The sequence below is a fragment of the Nicotiana tomentosiformis genome, chromosome 7, assembly GCF_000390325.3.
Source record: "Nicotiana tomentosiformis chromosome 7, ASM39032v3, whole genome shotgun sequence".
In the NCBI taxonomy this organism is placed as follows: Eukaryota; Viridiplantae; Streptophyta; class Magnoliopsida; order Solanales; family Solanaceae; genus Nicotiana; species Nicotiana tomentosiformis.
In genome coordinates this window covers 26,604,493-26,622,534 of record NC_090818.1, presented here as the reverse complement: position 1 = coordinate 26,622,534, position 18,042 = coordinate 26,604,493, and the positions used below count along the sequence as shown (strand labels likewise).

The window sequence follows — 18,042 nt, the reverse complement described above, 5'->3', positions numbered from 1 at the left end:
GAGCAATAAGGTCGCATTTTCAAATTACCTGTCCGCTTTCTTTCTTTGCCTTCTACCTACCTATTGCTTTCTGTTTTGTCGTTATTATGTTCCTAACCAATTTTTACTGTTTCTGTTTCCACGCTAATTAAAAATTCGTCTCCTACTTGAGTTTTAAAAAAAGAGTAGTTTTCCAGAGGCACCAACCCTTGCATCAGTTAGCCGCAACTTTCGATTTTCACCAACTCTCTTTGGTCTTCAAAAACAAACTACTTAAGAAAAACTACTATAAAATGCAATAATGTGCCAATTTTCTTGATCTAAATTGAATAACATAAGGCACCATTTCTATGTTTTTATTAGTGTGTTAGTTTAAATTACTTGGCAATTGCCATCGATATCAGAATATATGCCAGTGTCACAAAAGACCGAATTTCGTTTAGTGTTAACCTTCTTTAGCTCTATCCAATACGTAAAAATAAGTTTGCCTTTTAATACCCGAGAAACCAATTATCACGGAGATATTAACTTTAACAAATTATCTTAATTCACATGTCAAATGACAAAGCCAAAGCAAATTTTTGCCCGATAATATTGTGACTATTGTCCATGATGTAATACCAAAAAAAAGTAATTTGAGAAAAAAAAACAACCTTTTTTCATCTTTTTCCCTTCTTTTTCAAATTGTTTATTTTGAACTGTTGAGAAAATGAAGGTGAGAGAGAGAGACTTAAGGAGGGTTTATTAGTTTAGAAAAGTAAAATAACCTTCTTTCTGCCTAAGAAAAGAACTTTAAAAAGTTTGAATAGTAATGCTTTGAATAAATCTCCCTCTCTGCATTTCTTCCTTCAATATTTATCGTACTCTGTGCCCCCAATCCCCATTATCCTCTCTCTATAATATATACAGCTCATAACGCTACAGAGAGAGGGTTTTATATTTATTGGTTAAAGCATAAAAAATGGGGGCATACAGAGCAGACGACGATTATGATTACTTGTTCAAGGTAGTTCTAATCGGTGATTCCGGTGTTGGAAAATCGAACCTGCTGTCAAGATTTAGTCGCAATGAGTTCAGCCTGGAGTCAAAGTCCACCATCGGCGTTGAGTTCGCCACTCGTAGCATCCGCGTCGAGGATAAGGTCGTTAAGGCTCAGATTTGGGACACCGCCGGCCAGGAACGGTATCTTCCTTTTTTTCCTACTCACTTCCTATTATTTCATTTCAATTTGTATAGATATAAGTTATAGTAGTTGCCGAATTGTTTGGAACTTTGAGATCTGATATACATTTGAGCTTTATTTACGTTACGGAATGTCATTTTTGTGTCAAATTAGATCTGATACGTCTCTTATGTATATTGAGAGTGCAAAGTGTAGGAGCGGTTGTAATCCGCTTTTAAGTTAAGGATGGAGGCTAGATCCAGTATTAGGCATACTTAAATGTAAATTATTTTGTCTGTAAATTTAAGTAGGTGTAGACGCACCTGCTGCACTATACTGTGGCTGCTCCTGGTCATCACTATGGTTAAGTTTGTGGATCTCATCTTTTGGTAAATCAGCTATATTCAGTATGAGGGAGCTGAGAGTGCTTTTGTTTCATCTGTTCTAGGTTTATATCGATTTAGGATGAGTTAATTTTTTAAGCTAAAGTAAATTAGCGAGGGCTTAAAGCCTTAAACTAATTAGGAATGAGTTGATGTTTGTATCATCGGATAGCTGATGCTGTTACATGTGCTTTGGTGGTTTGGAAGAAATTGTAATCCTCAGAGATTCATTCTCGTCATTTTTCAAGCCAAATGTATTTTACACTTGTCTAAGTCTGGAGAAAGTATATGATTCTAGATTCTTACATGCTTTAAGATTCTGGAGAGTTTGAGGCTTACATGTGGTTTTTTCCAAACCAATTTTTTATGGTTGTGGCACAATTGGGGGTCAGTTTCTGTCTGTGCTGACTGCTTGAATCTAGAAAATGAAACTTGCCGAAGCTTGATTCATTATGCTAAAAGGGATTTCTAGAATTTTTTCTACCATCTTTATTCGTCCAATTTTTAGGCTGAAATGCAACATGATTAGGTTGTTGTCATGAATAATTTTGATACATTAGGAGAATGTCTTTTCATGCTTTCTTTTCTCCTAGACTTCTAGTTCCACCATTTCTAGTCTAGAGTGTCTTATTCTTCTATAGATTTTGCCATATGAGTTGCGAGTATTCTTTTTATTATTTGATGAGTGAGTTGTGACGGGTATTATATGAAGTTCTACTCCCTTTTGTTCTTTGTTTTTGCTGTCTGTTTGTGTTGATGACTTGTGGGAAACGATATTAATAATTTATGGATATGCTGGTGAGATACTGCTTCCTTATTTCTTAGCCATAGGCTTTTTTTGAGTTTCTATATCTCTATAGAGGTCTGCTTTTAAGCTAAAAGTTGACACAAGATGCAAGTCTATTTTCTTGAAAAGTAGATGTCGTGCTTTGATTGGATTAAATCTGGACTTCTACTGTCTTCAGTGGACCCATGCATTGTGTATTCATCTTCTCTATTTGGTTACAATGTTAATATTTTGGTTTCCTGTTTGGAAATGTTACGAGTCCATCATTATATCATAATCATAATCTTAGCTGATGCTTCTTCTTGAAGATATCGTGCAATCACAAGTGCCTACTATCGAGGAGCTGTTGGTGCATTGCTGGTTTATGACGTCACTCGTCATGTGACTTTCGAGAACGTGGAGAGGTGGTTAAAGGAGCTCAGAGATCATACTGACTCCAACATTGTCATAATGCTTGTGGGGAATAAGGCAGATTTGCGTCACCTACGGGCTGTTTCCACCGAGGATGCCAAAGCATTTGCTGAGAAGGAGAGTATTTTTTTCATGGAAACATCTGCTCTGGAGTCCATGAACGTGGAAAATGCCTTCACAGAAGTGCTCACTCAAATACACCGTGTCGTGAGCAGGAAAGCTCTTGAAGCAGGAGATGACCCGGCAGCATTGCCCAAGGGGCAGACTATTAATGTCGGAAATAAGGATGATGTTTCAGCAGTAAAGAAAGTTGGGTGCTGTTCTACTTGAAACAAGGACTAATCTATATGTTGGACGATGTTCTTTCTTCTTTTTGAGCTCAAATTATCGTGTGACAGGGGAATTTCTCCTTCTGTACAAGGAATTAACCACATGAATTGCTTAGCCGTGAGAGCTCTGGTTTACTGGCGCTCAAGTCGGGATTTGAGCTGCAGCCCCCCTCCTTGAGTGATTCCTCAGCATTCTTTATCCTTGTTTCTATATTTTTCTTAGCTTAGTGTATGATTGTAGTATAGCTTCTTATGAATCTCTAGGATAGGGTGTATTTGATTGCAAAGATTGAACTGAGGCATGTTTGAATAGATTATTTCACCTGTGTACCCACCTACCCTATTGTTTCACTAGTCATTGTAGACTAAGGATATTTAATCGATTTATTGGTTATCCAACATGCAAATTCCTTGATATTCTTCTCTCTTCTCTGGCATTAATGAGTCGATTTGACACCTCAAATCAGGGAAGGTTTGATGTAGTTAATTTTCTGATGTGCGAATCTGCTGCTTGTCTTAAAAGCTGCCCTTCTTATCTATTGACTCTTTGGTGGAAAAAGTAAGAAAAATTATTCGAAATCATCTTTTATATTTTACTTTACTAAATTATTCTTCCTAAATATAAAATATATTGCAAAACCACTATAATTGATATACATATACTGTTTCATGTTTGCATGCTGTGAATCTTATAATAAATTCTCAGATACTTATTAATCATTTTCGTGAGAATATGTCACCTTCCTGTTGGAACTGAATAACTGAATTTTTGAGATCCATCATAATTTCGTTTTCGTAACACCTTTGAAGTAAATTACATTTTAAATAACAAATTTTTAAATAAAACTGCATTATGATTGAGAACGAATATCCATCCAAGTTTACAAATCGGTGGCTAAACGACATGAACACCACCTGAACAGACTTCCTACACCTACATGACAAATTCACAATAGGTATAACCACATGACAAATTCACAATAGGTAAAAATACATGCACTTAGTTTAAGAAAAGCCAGAAAGACTTTTATATCTTGTGATCTTAAACTAAAGATGTGTATAATGTATCATCCTTGAATCTTGTGGTCTTAAATATACTATGTGAAATGTTAGAGTTAAAGATTTACTAAATATAGAAAGATGCATTCTTTTTGAAACAGATTAAATATACCAAGTGAAATGTTAGAGTTAAAGATTTACTAAATATAAAAAGATGCATTCTTTTTTAAACAGACTAAAAAAGAAAGTAAGACACATAAATTGAAAAAGAGGGAGTAACAAATTGGAGACACCTGAACAGCTGAACTCTTAACATAATAACAATCCTTATTACTAAGCCAGAACAAGTAAAATTGACATCAGAACTGCCTCAATGGCTAGGTGCAAACATTGTCCAAAATATATCACTCCTTTACAATATAATATGTTTGCCTTTTACGCAGACCAAAGGCTGACCACCATGGATACCCATTTGGTTAGTAGTATTCTAATGGCTTTGGCCTGTCAAACTTAGAATGTCCTGAGAAACATCTTAGTCAGAGTTGCTTTAAGTTTTCTCTACTCCCAGAAACTACTGCATTCTCTTCCAGGAATGCTAAAATAGTACAAACAAGGAGTTGATGAAAACAGACATCAACTCTTTAAGTTACTCAACTGTAGAGGGGTCTTACAATGTCGATGTGTATGTTAGCACAACAGCAGCAGATAATCAACCAGCTTTTACTTTATCTTTAGTACTTTCTGCATTCCCGATGCTAAAGATACTACTCAATCCTCGTGTTTTGGCATGTCGCTCCAGTTCAATAACTCTGTTCTTAAGAAACTCAATCTCTCTACTCAGCTCTTCGTCTCGCTGCTTCATTGCCTAGGAAAGCAAAGAATTTATGAATTAGTTCTAACATGGAAATATAACAGGGGGCTGTGATATCAGTGATATTAGTTCCTTGTAACAGAAAATTTTAGTAACATATCTCCTCAATCTAAGACATAATATTTGTATCTGTGCTCATTAACCATGACAACCGTAAAATGCTTAGCTCATTGCAGTATTAAGGAAAACAAGGATGAAACAGTAAATGAGGTGAAGAAAGAAAAAAAACAGCTCTAAAAAGTTTCAAGTATAGCACACCAACAAGTGAAAAGGTAAATTCACATTCATTTTTTTTTATAAGGAAAATCGTAGCTAGTTGGAATTGAACCTATGACCTTTCAAAGATTTTGAACCCCCTTGACCACTAAGCTACACTTTTGGGTTGTAAATTCACATTCATTTATGGTTTCATTTATCGAGTTCAAAACTATATAAGTTCAATGTTAATTGTTTCTGATTAGGTGCAGTGTGGAGAAAATCTCAGACAACCTAAACTTACGACAGGTAATTAAGTCGTTAACTCAAAAACTAACACATACGTCATACTGAAGACACTCACCTAAACCTGATGTTATCGATGTGGAGAGCAACACTAATTCAAGACGCGCTTATTTAGCATTTCAGTTGAGATGTTTCCTCTCGATCTTTAAATTTCGTTTTTAATGAGTTCTAAGGAGAATATTTTATCTATTTTCGTAAAGGAAATAGGACATAGGGAGGAAGGACTTGGTAAATATTTCAGGCACAAGAAGATCATTGTTACGAATATCGGTATGCACCTCTAGTTCCTGCTTTCGAAGTTCCTCCTTTCTAGCTTCAGATCTGGAACTTCTTTGCACCTCGAAGATAACAGCAGCTCCAGCCACCTAATTAAACAGATTTTTAACAAAAAAGAAGCATAAGTTGATGGCATTCTGCCTTTGGTGGAGAAAGAAGAGAAGACTGAACAAGGTAATTCTAGACATCTCCACACTATACATTCATAAATAATTGACTTGTTGTGCACTGAAAGAGGGAATATCAGGTTAAAAGGAGCATCTACGACATTCTGCTGCAGATCAAGTAAATCAAAACTTCACTTTTCAGTTCACATCTATACACCTAGTGTTTTTGGTGATGCCAAATATGTATGGGAAACAAAAAAAAGAGAAGGAAAACGAAGAAGGTGCCACACCAGCCCTTCTTCAAGTTAGCTTCACTCAACCAAATCAAGCCATTTTGAGCAGTTGGGATTTGGATTCATAAATTGTAGGTTTCCATCATACTAGGGAGTCAGTTTGATAACCCAACTAGACGAGCTCCGTAACAGAAACATACGATCACGTGATGCCACTTCAAATGCTTTCAAATTTTTAGTTTGTCACTAGATATAAAATTTTCTAACCGATCAGATATCAAATAGTAACAGTAGATTCACAATTAAAAGGCACCATATTGATACATTTAATCAACACTTCCTTCGTCTCAGTTTGTCTGATTAGTTTGATTTGGCTCGATTATTAAGATAAAAGCTGAAACGTGAACCATTTACTATTGTAAAGAAACATGTGAGGCCATTTTTTATTTTGTGCTGCAGAATAGTGGCCTAGATGAGCATCCAGGGCATGGACTAGCGGTCAATGAAGCTGGAACGAGAACCATAAGAGCACAAGGTTCAAATCCTAGCAGAGGCAAAAGGCACGGTGATTTCTTCTCATTTGTTCAGCCTAAACCTTGACAGGTAGAGTTACTCACTACCTATATTGGTGGAAAGATGCAGGTATCTAGTTGAATAGTCAAGGTGAGCGTAAGCTAAGCCTGAACACCACCGTTATTAAAATGAATTAAAAAATGGCGGAGAAGATGATAAAATAGTACTGAGAGTTTTAAAACAAGGCCGGAATCTTGAAACTTTTGTATTCAAACTTTCTAATCAGGAGTGGAGAACATTTTCAGACAACTGAAAAAGGAATGTAAAGCAAGATTTTCGGTCACATGGAGTACTAACAACTATATTAACATACTTTAATAAATATTAACATATAACATAATTGAAACATAGCATCAAACACACAGGCCAAGGTGGAAGGCTGCCTTTTGGGATGACAACTGGATAGGACATGGTCCTCTAAAAGATCAGTATCCTGATCTGTTTCTGCTAGCATCAAACACACAGGCCAAGGTGGAAGAAATAAGGGGACAACAGGGCTGTAATTTGAACTTCAGAAGGATGCTCAATGACTGGGATGACAGAGTTGCTGCATTGTTAAATCAACTTGATCATTTGCAAGGCCTCACAGAATGCGAAGATCCCTGGTATGGGAAAGGTCAAGCACTAGGTTTTTCTCAGTGAATTCAGCTTACAAAAGTCAAATGGACAACATCCACATTGGTAGAGGCTGGCCTTGAAAACAGATTTGGAAGGTAAATGCACCCTCTAAGGTGCTAGTCTTCGTCTAGTTAGTGGCTAAACAAGCTTGTCTGACCCATGAAAAACTAACGAGGAGGGGTTATCATCTGAGTTCCAGATGTTATCTAAGTGAAAGGGAGGCTGAAGATAACTCTCATTTGTTCCTACACTGTGTGGTTACTTCTCATTTGTGGCACTTGTTTCTGAGTATAGTCAGAATGAATTGGGTCATGCCAAAGGATACAACTGACCTCTTTAGATGTTGGGGTGGTGTGACTGATGGTGTTAGGCTGAAGAAATGGTGGCAGATGATCCCAGCCTGTATTTGGTGGACTGTCTGGAATGAAAGGATCTCCAGATGTTTTGAGGGAGAAAGGAACTCCATCCAGAGAATAAAAATGAATTGCTTGGTACTTTTTCTTTTTTGGTGTAAAGAATGCCCTGTAAATGATAGTGACTCCATACTTGACATCATAGAATATGTAAGTTTTTGTTGTAGGGGGATTCTTATCTTTTTGTTTTTTCCTTGGAGTAAGTATTGTCACTTCTAACTGCACAATCTTTGTGCTGTTCTTTCTTAAAAAAAACATAATTGAAACATACATACTGCCAGTAACATGACCATAGAATATAGTCAACATCTTTTACGTTTTGGTGCACATGTATAAAAGAGGCAACTCGGTTGTTACAACAAATTAATATATCAGGTACTTAAGAATTCAGTGATTTTGGATTATTTAGTGATACCGATTGCAGAAGACATCCGTGTTCAAATTTCAATTTTAAAAATTAGCCGTTTGATATATGACAAACCCGCATTCTGTAGCAAAAGATGTCATGCCTTCTCCATTACACCTAGAATATTGGATTAAGTTATGGATTACTAACATCCTGGCTATGGTCCACTATGAAAATATGTAAAAGAATTTGTGGGTTGCATCACAAGTGGAATAGGACATAAACAAGGGTGCTCTCATCAATAAATAAATCAGCTTCTCCAACCACATTATCATGACGATCAATAATCATTATCCCATACGAGAAAATATATGTGCAATATAACAAATTAAGGACATAGAGACAACATTACCGAGAACACAAAGAGTTCACCTAGAAGATCAGCAGCAGCTTGAACTGCCTTTTCTTCATTTAGAGGGCGAATTGCAACATCAGTTGCATGACCATATATACGTCTTTGCAATTTCGTTGAGAATCTATGGTTTGCCTGCATTAAAAAAGAAAAAAGAAAGAAAGATATCAAATATGCATATTTTCCATGAATTACCATTTCCAGTAACCTTCAGTTCTAATGGACAAGAGGAGGGAATATATCAACTTAGATCACACATCCCGGAAAAATAATGCGAGACTGAAACACAAGCTCAAGGAAATTAAGTTCCATGGATGTGACAAATTTTGAGTGTGTGTCTGCATGTATTTTTTTCTCTCTTTTCCTCTAAACAACCGTATCTAGGCTTATCTTGCGAGCACCTCGACTATTCCACCGAGTACCTGCTACCTCCCACCAACACAGGTAATGGGTAACTTTGCCGGAAAGGTTTAGGCATATGGGAAGAAATCACCAAGTATTTTTTCTCTCTGTTGGGATTTGCAACGTGGTTTCCAAGATCAACATCCACCTCATTGACTACTAGGCTACCCATGTGATGCAATTTTAAATGTGACTTAACAAGTATATGGAAGCTAAATAGTTGTTTTACTTTGAGTGTATCGAAGAATACTGCAAACAAGAATTTCTTAATACTATCATGATCAGCCTCTTTATCAAAAAATACTATCATGATCAGCCTTCGACACTTATCTCCTTGTCTTCTAATTTATAAACCATAACTTACATTGACGTTTTCAATTTCCTATAGAATCATAATCCCTTTCCCTAGTCAAACATGATGAATAAAAATGTATCTATCCATATTACAGTTTTTGTACTTAACTAAATACACTTAGAATGCTTTTCTATTTGCTATTCTTTTAGGCCCTAGTGGTAAGAGCCCTCAACTATCCAAAATTATGGACTAAAGTCACTTTTCTATCATTTGTAACAAGAAAGTCACTCAACTATTCCTATTACACACAATGGTCACTCAATTGAAATTATCTAACTTTCATGTGAAAAAATGTGACATGACAGTCCATATTTATTTTTTATTTTTTTGGACCAAATAAAATAATTAACACCCAAACAAAACATAGAAAATCCACCATACACCCAACCTAACTCGCTAAAAATAAAAATTCACCCCCTAAATAAAATCAAATGCTAAAACGCATCTCTATTACAAATGCATCTCTCTTATTCTTTAAAAAAGCACATTTTTTTCATGCTTTCACTCTAGTCTTAATCTCGTACCCATTATTATTTTATAAAAAGTAGAAGAAAAACCGTCAAAAGAAGAATACATGTTATTGAGAAAAGAAGAACACGGGTCACTCTAGTTCTTAGTTCTTAATCTCGTACCCATTATTATTTTATAAAACTAGAGAAAAACCATGGAAAAAAAAAGAAGAAATCTACTTTTTATAAGAAGAAAAGAGATGCATTTACAACAGGGATGCATTTTAGCGTATGGTTTTATTTAGTAGTGGATTTTTATTTTTTGTGGGTCAGGTTGGGAGTATAAGTGAATTTTCTATGTTTTGTTTGGGTGTTAATTATTTTATTTGATCCAAAATATAAAAAGTCCATGTGGACTGCCACGTCACATTTTTCCACCGAAAAGTTTGACAATTCCGGTTGAGTGACCATCTGTGTACAATAGGAATAGTTGAGTGACTTTCCTGTTGAGCTTAGTCCATAATTTTGGATAGTTGAGTGATCATATGAGTAATGGTCCTTGTAGTTAGCCGCACGTCACTAGGGGTGGGCATAGTTTGGGCAAACCCGAAATTCAAATTGTTTGGATTTTCGGATTATGGATTGGATTTTGGATTTGGTACTTCAGATTTCTGGATATCCAAAAATCCGAAATTTTTATATTTTATATTTAGTCCATTATTCCATATGCCAATAGTAACAAGTCCAATATCCTAACCATGAGACATAATCTCATATATTCAATACTAATTATTAAGTTACTATCATAATACTTTCTATCTGGACATGATCTTACTATTGCTACTTCTTATCGGCCTTACTAATATCTTTATTGTATTTCCTTGATGATGATTTCATTACTTGAATACTTTATTTGGATGATTGCGGTGAAAATGAAGAACTTTTTAGGCAATTTAACATGAATACCTTATTTGGATGTTCATTATCGTAGAAAGAAGAACATCACAACTTATAAACTCAAAACCGAAAATCCAAAATATCCAAACCGATTAATCCGAATCCAAACTTAAAAAATCCGATCCAATCCAAGTTTATTTGGATTGGATTTGAATTGTCATTTTTTTAATCCGAAAACCGAAATTTCTATATTCAATCCGAATTGCCCGAACGCTCACCCCTACACGTCACGAGTTTGAACCCTGGGACATACAATAGTTTGTAGTTAAGTGGATAAGGGTAGAATAGAGGTGGCCCCTTGATCCAACTGTGCACCACTGGTCCTTGGGGATTTGTCTGTTATCAAGAAAATATTCCCTCTAATTTTTTTAGCATAACCATTTTTCATTTCACCGATTCAAATCTATTAGGTAATTCCAACCTACGGTCAATTATTCATCCACCTACGATATTGATCTTCCAATTCAGGAAATGAGCTCAGTCAAGAGAACTTTCCGATCAAGTAACCACATGTGGAGAAGCTATGTAGTTTCACCACATAAGTAACTGCTTAAACTCACAGCGATCTCACTAAATTTTAAAAGGGGCTACTGTTATCTCAGAAAACTTGACTACTTATTACGTTTAATTTCTGAAAATCCTCCTCTAATGAAAACTCCAGCTCTTTCACGATTGCTCACTTTTACATTATTTACCATTGACCATTTGGTAAAATTGAAGAAATTGAAATAGAAACAAAACCTGGGCAATGTTGATGATGAAATTTCGGAACCTAGGGTGATAGCCAGCCTCTTTCTTAATGCGACGGCCGATGGGTTTGCAGAAAGATTTGAGGGCAAGTGCCCCTAGCTTAAACACTGGTAGTATCATTCTTACTTACTTACTATATCTTCCCCAAAATAGAAAATAGATTTCTGTAAAAGTTGTAAAAGAAGTGAAGAAATTGATGGAAACACAAGGGTTTTGATGAATGATGAGTCTGTGGCGGGCAATCTCTCAATCATTGAAGGAAATGAAGGGAAGTATAGATATTGGTCGTGGCTTGTAGAAAAAGTAATCTGCGGGTAAAAGGCTTACAGCAAGACTTCTTTCCTTTTTCACTTTTTTTCTTTTTCTGCTAATGCGAGATTTGATTACTGGATTTAATAAATTTTTTAAATAAATCTTTAATGTGCCTTTTGTCCAAAAGAAAATTAAGAAAATATAGGATATTTCTACTAGTTAGCAGAGAGCTCTCCGTCAACATGTCTGCTTGTTGACGAGGGTAGTTTTGGTAACTAAATTGAATTCCTTATTTTAATTGGTCCACATAAAATGTTACTGTAGCAGGCAGACATTTTAGCCCTGGACAGTGGACCCCATCTGCACTTACATTCACACCTCATTATGATTTGCTTTTATGGTGGACACGTGGTTGTACTGATAGAATTAACTTCTCTCTTGCCTATTATCTACTCTCTATTTCTAACTAATATTTTATTGCTACTTTAACAATCAAAATAATTTTCCTTACTCAAATAAATGATATGTTGGCAACCCATTATAAAAAATTAGCTAATGTTATTAAACATTCATAAATCACAATCCCTTTTTGTCTTTCGCTGATTGCATTATCAAACTTGCTTATTTATAATTAGCTTAGCAGACATCACAAATTATTTAGTATTTACTATTTTTAAAAATAATGTTGAATCATAAATTTGTTAAAATAAATTATAACAAATTTGAAAAACTAAACCTTAGATGGAAAATTTTCAAGAGAAACATACAAATTACGTGAGCAGAAAAACTAAACTTTAGATGGAAAATTTCAAGGGAAATATACAAATTATGTGAGCAATTAACATTTAAAACCAAACTCTAAATAAATACCATACTGCGTAGATTTATTCCACTGCTAGGCGTTGAAAATATAGGATATTTTTGTTATAAATATATTATATTATAGATGTTCATTTAGTACTCCGTTGTAAATAAATTTTCTGAAGAAACTTATCTATATGAGATTTCGCCGTAAATATGTTTATCTATTTAGTACTTTATTGGAAATAAGTCTCCTCAAGATACTTATCCTTTCGGTACTCCGTTATGGATAAATATCACCCCCGGTAGAAGATTATCTATATCTGGTACAATGAACTTATCCTTTCAGTACCCCATTATGGATAAACATCACACCCGGTAGAAGATTGTTTATATCTGGTACAATGCGCTTATCCTTTTGGTACCCCATTATGGATAAACATCACACCCGATAGAACATTATCTATATCTGGTACAATGAGTTTATCCTTTCGGTACCCCGTTATGGATAAACATTACCCCCGGTAGAAGATTATCTATATCTGGTACAATGAGCTTATCCTTTCGGTACTCCTTATAGATAAACATTACCCTCGGTAGAAGATTATCTCTATTTGGTACAGTAAAAACTTACACAGCAGCTTGCAGAAGCAACTTACACAACAGCTTGCAGAACCAACTTACACAATACCTTATTTTCTTCTATAAATAGAGGAGATTTCAGTTCATTATGTACATAATTTTAAAGTTGAATAATATATCAGTTTCTCTCTATACTTGTCTTTACTTTATAGTCTTTATTTTATAACACGTTATCAACACAAAACTCTGCCATCTCGAGCAAATACCTTGAAAGTATTAGAGGTACGAACTTTCTTTTTCTAAATAATGTCAAATCTCTCTAAACTTGAATTTGTAACCCTAGATATATTGGGCAAAAGTTACATGTCTTGGGTGTTTGATGCTGAAATTCATCATGATGCGATGGGTCTGGCAGACACCATTAATGACAAAAATCAAGTATCAAACCAATATCGTGCCAAAGCAATGATATTCTTACACAATCAACTTGATGAAGGCTTGAAAATGAAATATCTCAATGTTAAAGATCCAGTCATATTGAGAAATAATTTAAAAGATAGATATGACCACCTAAAGATGGTCGTTCTTCCACATGCACGTTATGATTGAACTCATCTAATGTTACAAGATTTTAAATCTATTAGTGAGTATAATTCTGCTATGTTCAGAATTATTTTCCAATTAAAATTATGTGGTGATAATATTACTGATCATGATATGTTAGAGAAAACTTTCACCACTTTTCATGCCTCGAATATGCTCATGCAACAGCAATATCGAGAGATGGGATTCAAAAAATATTCTGAACTTATCTCACATCTTCTTATAGCCGAGCAACATAATGGGCTATTAATGAAAAACCATGAAAGCCAACCTACTGGTTCTTATCCATTCCCTAAAGTAAATGAGATGAACTTCCACCAAGCTAAGCGTGGAAGAGGTCGTGAAACCAGTCGTGGTCATCGTCGTGGTTAGGGAAGAAACTTTAATCATGGTAATAATAATGCACCAAAGAACCTTTCTCACCACCAGCAGTGGAAAAAGAACAAAAGCATGAAGCGGTGCAAGCAACAAATGCAGAAAATGCATGCTATAGATGTGAAGAAAAAGGGCACTGGTCACGTACACGTCGTACGCCAAAGCACCTGGTTGAGCTTTATCAAGCCTCCCTGAAGAAGACAGAGAAAAATGCTGAAATAAATTTTATTTTCGAAGATAATTTAGACTTCATGCATTTGGATGTAACTGATTACTTTGCACTCCTAGAAGGGGAAACAAGTTATGCGATCGGTGATGAATTTGTAGAAATGTAAATATTTAAATTTTTATTGTTTGTAGTAGATAGTATGGTTATGTAATTGTTGTACATAAATAAAAATTTATATTTTGATAATGATGTTTACTATCATATTTATTTTGTTTATGTCATTTTGAAGATTATGGATAATCCTCAAATTATGTTTGGATCAAAGACCAATCATGAAGACATTTGTGTAATTGATAGTGGAACAACTCATGCCATATTCAAAGATCATAAATGCTTTTCTTATTTGCATAAGGAAAAAGCAAATGTTTCAACAATTTCTGATAATATAAGTTTGATTGAAGGCTCCAGAAGAGCCACTATATTTCTGTCTAAGGGAACAAAATTTATAATAGACAATGCATTATTCTCCTCCAAGTCCCGAAGAAACTTGTTGAGTTTTATAGATATCCGTCGAAATGGATATCATGTTGAGACGATAGATGAAATAAATATAGAATATCTCTGTATTACAAAGAATGTTTTTGGCCATAAGTGCATTGTAGAAAAATTACTAACTTTATCTTCTGTCTTATACTATTCAAAGATTAGTACAGTTGAAGCACACTCTATCGTAAATCAGAAGTTTACTGATTCAAATATTTTTGTGCTTTGGCATGTATGTATGGGCCATCCTGGATCAATAATGATGAGATGAATTACTGAAAATTCGAGTGGGCATCCATTAAAGAACCTGAAGATTCTTACAAATAATGAATTTTCTTGTGATGCTTGTTATCAAGGCAAAATGATCACTAGACCATCACCAATGAAGGTTGGCATTGAATCCCCTTCCTTTTTAGAACGTATACATGGGGATATATGTGGACCTATTCACCCACCAAGTAGGTTGTTTAGATATTTTATGGTCCTAATAGATGCATCTTTAAGATAGTTTCATGTGTGTCTACTATCATCTCGCAACCTATTAGCCCAAATAATTCGATTAAGGGCACAATTCCCAGATTATCCTATAAAGGCTATTCGCCTAGATAATGCTGGAGAATTCTCATCTCAAACTTTTGATGATTATTGTCTATCAGTTGGGATAAATGTTAAACATCTTGTATCTTATGTTCATACTCAAAATGGCCTTGCAGAGCCATTTATTAAACGCCTGCAATTGATAGCAAGACCACTACTTATGAAAATAAAATTGTCCACTACTGTTTGGGGCCATGCTATCTTGCATGCATCATCACTTATTCGTCTCAGACCGATACATTATAATAAATATTCTCCATCACAATTAGTTTTTGGTCATGAACCAGATATTGCCCATCTACAAAATTTTAGATGTACTGTATATGTGCTAGTAGCACCACCACATCGCTGTAAGATGGGCACACATAGAAGGTTAGAAATATATGTTGGGTTTGAATCACCCTCTATTATTCGCTATCTTGAATCATTGACGGAAGATTTATTTACTGCTCGATTTGTAGATTGTCGGTTTGATGAAATAAATTTCCCACAATTAGGGGGAGAGAAAAAGGAAATCAAAAGAGAAATTGTGTGAAAATTTTTATCATTATCTCATTTTGACCCACGTACCCCTATATGTAATAAGGAGGACGAGAAGATCATCCATTTACAAAATATAGCAAATCAAATGCCAGATACGTTTACTGATTTGAAAAGGATAACTAAGTCACATATCCCTGCAGAGAATGTGCATATCCGAATTGATGTTCCAACAGGACCATCTACTAGCATGAAAGCTAGTGAACCTAAAGCACGCCTGAAGCATGGTAGACCTTTGGGTTCTAAGGATCGAAATCCTCGAAAAAGAAAATCGACAAATGATCAAAACGATACGATGAAGGGATCCCCTAAGGAGACCCAAGATCTGATTAGTTCTGAGATTCTTGAAGAAATCAATGAACCTGAGACTCAAGTGAGTGAGAAGCTTTTAATAAGTTCTACTGGCGAAGGGATTAATTTAAATCGATCTGAAATAGAGGTGGATAATATTTTTTCATATAATGTTGAACTTAACATTATGAAAGATAGTGAGGATCTTGAACCCCGATCTGTCGAAGAATGTCGACAAAGATCTGATTAGCTAAAATGGCAAGAGGCAATTCAATCAGAATTGAACGCACTTGCTAAAATAGAGGTCTTTGGACAAGTAGTCCAAACACCTACTGGTGTAAAACCAGTTGATCATAAATGGGTTTTTGTGCGAAAAAAGGAATGATAAAAATGAAATTGAAAGATTCAAAGCTCGCCTTGTTGCACAAGGATTCTCGCAACGACATGGAGTCGATTTTGATGAAACATATTCACCTGTTATAGATGCTATAACATTTCGATATCTCATCAGTTTAGCACTACATGAAAAGCTTGAAATACATCTAATGGATGTAGTTACAGCTTATCTGTACGGTTCACTTGATAATGAATTTTATATAAAAATCTCCCGAAGGACTTAAAATGCCTGAAGCAAATCCAAAATCTCGGAAAATATATTCAATCAGATTACAAAGATCTTTGTACGGTTTAAAGCAATCTAGATGTATGTGGTATAATCGCCTTAGTAAATATTTGCTGAAAGAGGGTTACATAAATGATATTATTTGTCCATGTATTTTTATAAAGAAAATGGCATCAGAATTTGTTGTACTTGCTGTTTATGTTGATGACATAAATCTTGTTGGAACTCCACAAGAGCTCCAAAAGGCAATTGAATATCTTAATAAAGAATTTGAGATGAAAGATCTTGGAAAGACAAAACTTTGTGTTGGTCTGCAAATTGAACATTTAGTAGACGAGATCTTTATCCATCTATCTGACTATGCAGAAAGGGTCTTAAAATACTTTTACATGGACAAAGCGCAAGTGAATAAGGATTTGTTCCGACCTCCAGAAGAGGATGATGAACTCCTTGGTCCTGAAATACCTTATCTTAGTACAATTGGTGCACTTATGTATCTTGCTAATGCTACAAGGCCTGATATAATATTTTTTATTAATTTACTAGCAAGATATAGCTCTTCTCCTATACGGAGACATTAGAACGGGATTAAACATATATTTGCGATATTTAAAGGGAATACTTGATATGGGTTTATTTTATTCTAACAAAGGTAGTGCAGATCTTGTTGGTTATACAGATGCAGGTTATTTATCTGATCCACATAAAGGTCGATCTCAAACTAGGTACGTGTTTACATGTGGAGGTACTGTCATATCATGACGCTCCACAAAGCAATCTATTATTGCTACTTCTTCAAATCATACTGAGATAATAGCTATTCATGAAGCAAGTAGGGAATGTGTATGATTGAGATTAGTGATTCATTTTATTCAAGAAAAATGTGGTTTGGAATGTGATAAAAGATCTATAATTTTATACGAAGACAATGCTGCATGCATAACCCAATTAAAGGGAGAATTTATAAAAAGAGATAGAACGAAGCACATTTCACCAAAATTATTCTACACACATGATATTCAGAAAAATGGTGACATTGATGTGCAACAAATCCGTTCAAGTCAATCCGGCATATTTATTCACTAAATCTTTGCCAACTTCAACTTTTGAGAAGATGCTATACAAGATTGGAATGCGGAGACTCAAATATTTGAAATATAATTTTTATTGGGGGGAGTAAAATACGCGCTATACTCTTTTTCCCTTACTAAGATTTTTCCCACAGAGGTTTCCTTATAAGGTTTTTAATGAGACAACAAGTTATGTGTATTACTAAATATGTGTACTCTTTTTCCTTCACTATAATTTTTTTCCACGATATTTTTCCTAATAAGGTTGTAATGAGGCACATTAT

At 34.9% G+C, this 18,042-nt stretch overlaps 2 protein-coding genes across 2 annotated transcripts; one reads left to right on the top strand and one right to left on the bottom strand.

The window, feature by feature from the left end:
• Positions 1-674: 674 nt before the first annotated feature.
• LOC104086127 (ras-related protein RABA1f) lies at positions 675-3,466 on the top strand. The gene is made up of 2 exons (XM_009590313.4): positions 675-1,161; positions 2,620-3,466. The coding sequence occupies exons 1-2, from the start codon at positions 941-943 to the stop codon at positions 3,050-3,052; spliced, it is 654 nt and encodes a 217-aa protein (XP_009588608.1). The 5' UTR covers positions 675-940; the 3' UTR covers positions 3,053-3,466.
• Positions 3,467-4,359: 893 nt separating this feature from the next.
• LOC104086126 (uncharacterized) lies at positions 4,360-11,658 on the bottom strand. The gene is made up of 4 exons (XM_009590312.4): positions 11,305-11,658; positions 8,401-8,535; positions 5,701-5,787; positions 4,360-4,915 (listed from the first exon to the last, which is right to left on the bottom strand). Exons 1-4 carry the CDS (start codon positions 11,431-11,433, stop codon positions 4,760-4,762), a joined length of 507 nt encoding a protein of 168 aa, XP_009588607.1. The 5' UTR covers positions 11,434-11,658; the 3' UTR covers positions 4,360-4,759.
• Positions 11,659-18,042: the final 6,384 nt, after the last annotated feature.

Bases quoted from the DNA above. Each gene is read 5' to 3' on its own strand.
- LOC104086127 (XM_009590313.4), top strand. From the start codon at position 941: ATGGGGGCATACAGAGCAGACGACGATTATGATTACTTGTTCAAGGTA. The intron at 1,162-2,619 runs GTATCTTCCTTT...TTCTTCTTGAAG, and splicing joins GACACCGCCGGCCAGGAACG to ATATCGTGCAATCACAAGTG.
- LOC104086126 (XM_009590312.4), bottom strand. From the start codon at position 11,433: ATGATACTACCAGTGTTTAAGCTAGGGGCACTTGCCCTCAAATCTTTC. The intron at 8,536-11,304 runs GTTTTGTTTCTA...TTTTTAATGCAG, and splicing joins TCATCATCAACATTGCCCAG to GCAAACCATAGATTCTCAAC. The intron at 5,788-8,400 runs GTAATGTTGTCT...CTGTTTAATTAG, and splicing joins GTGAACTCTTTGTGTTCTCG to GTGGCTGGAGCTGCTGTTAT.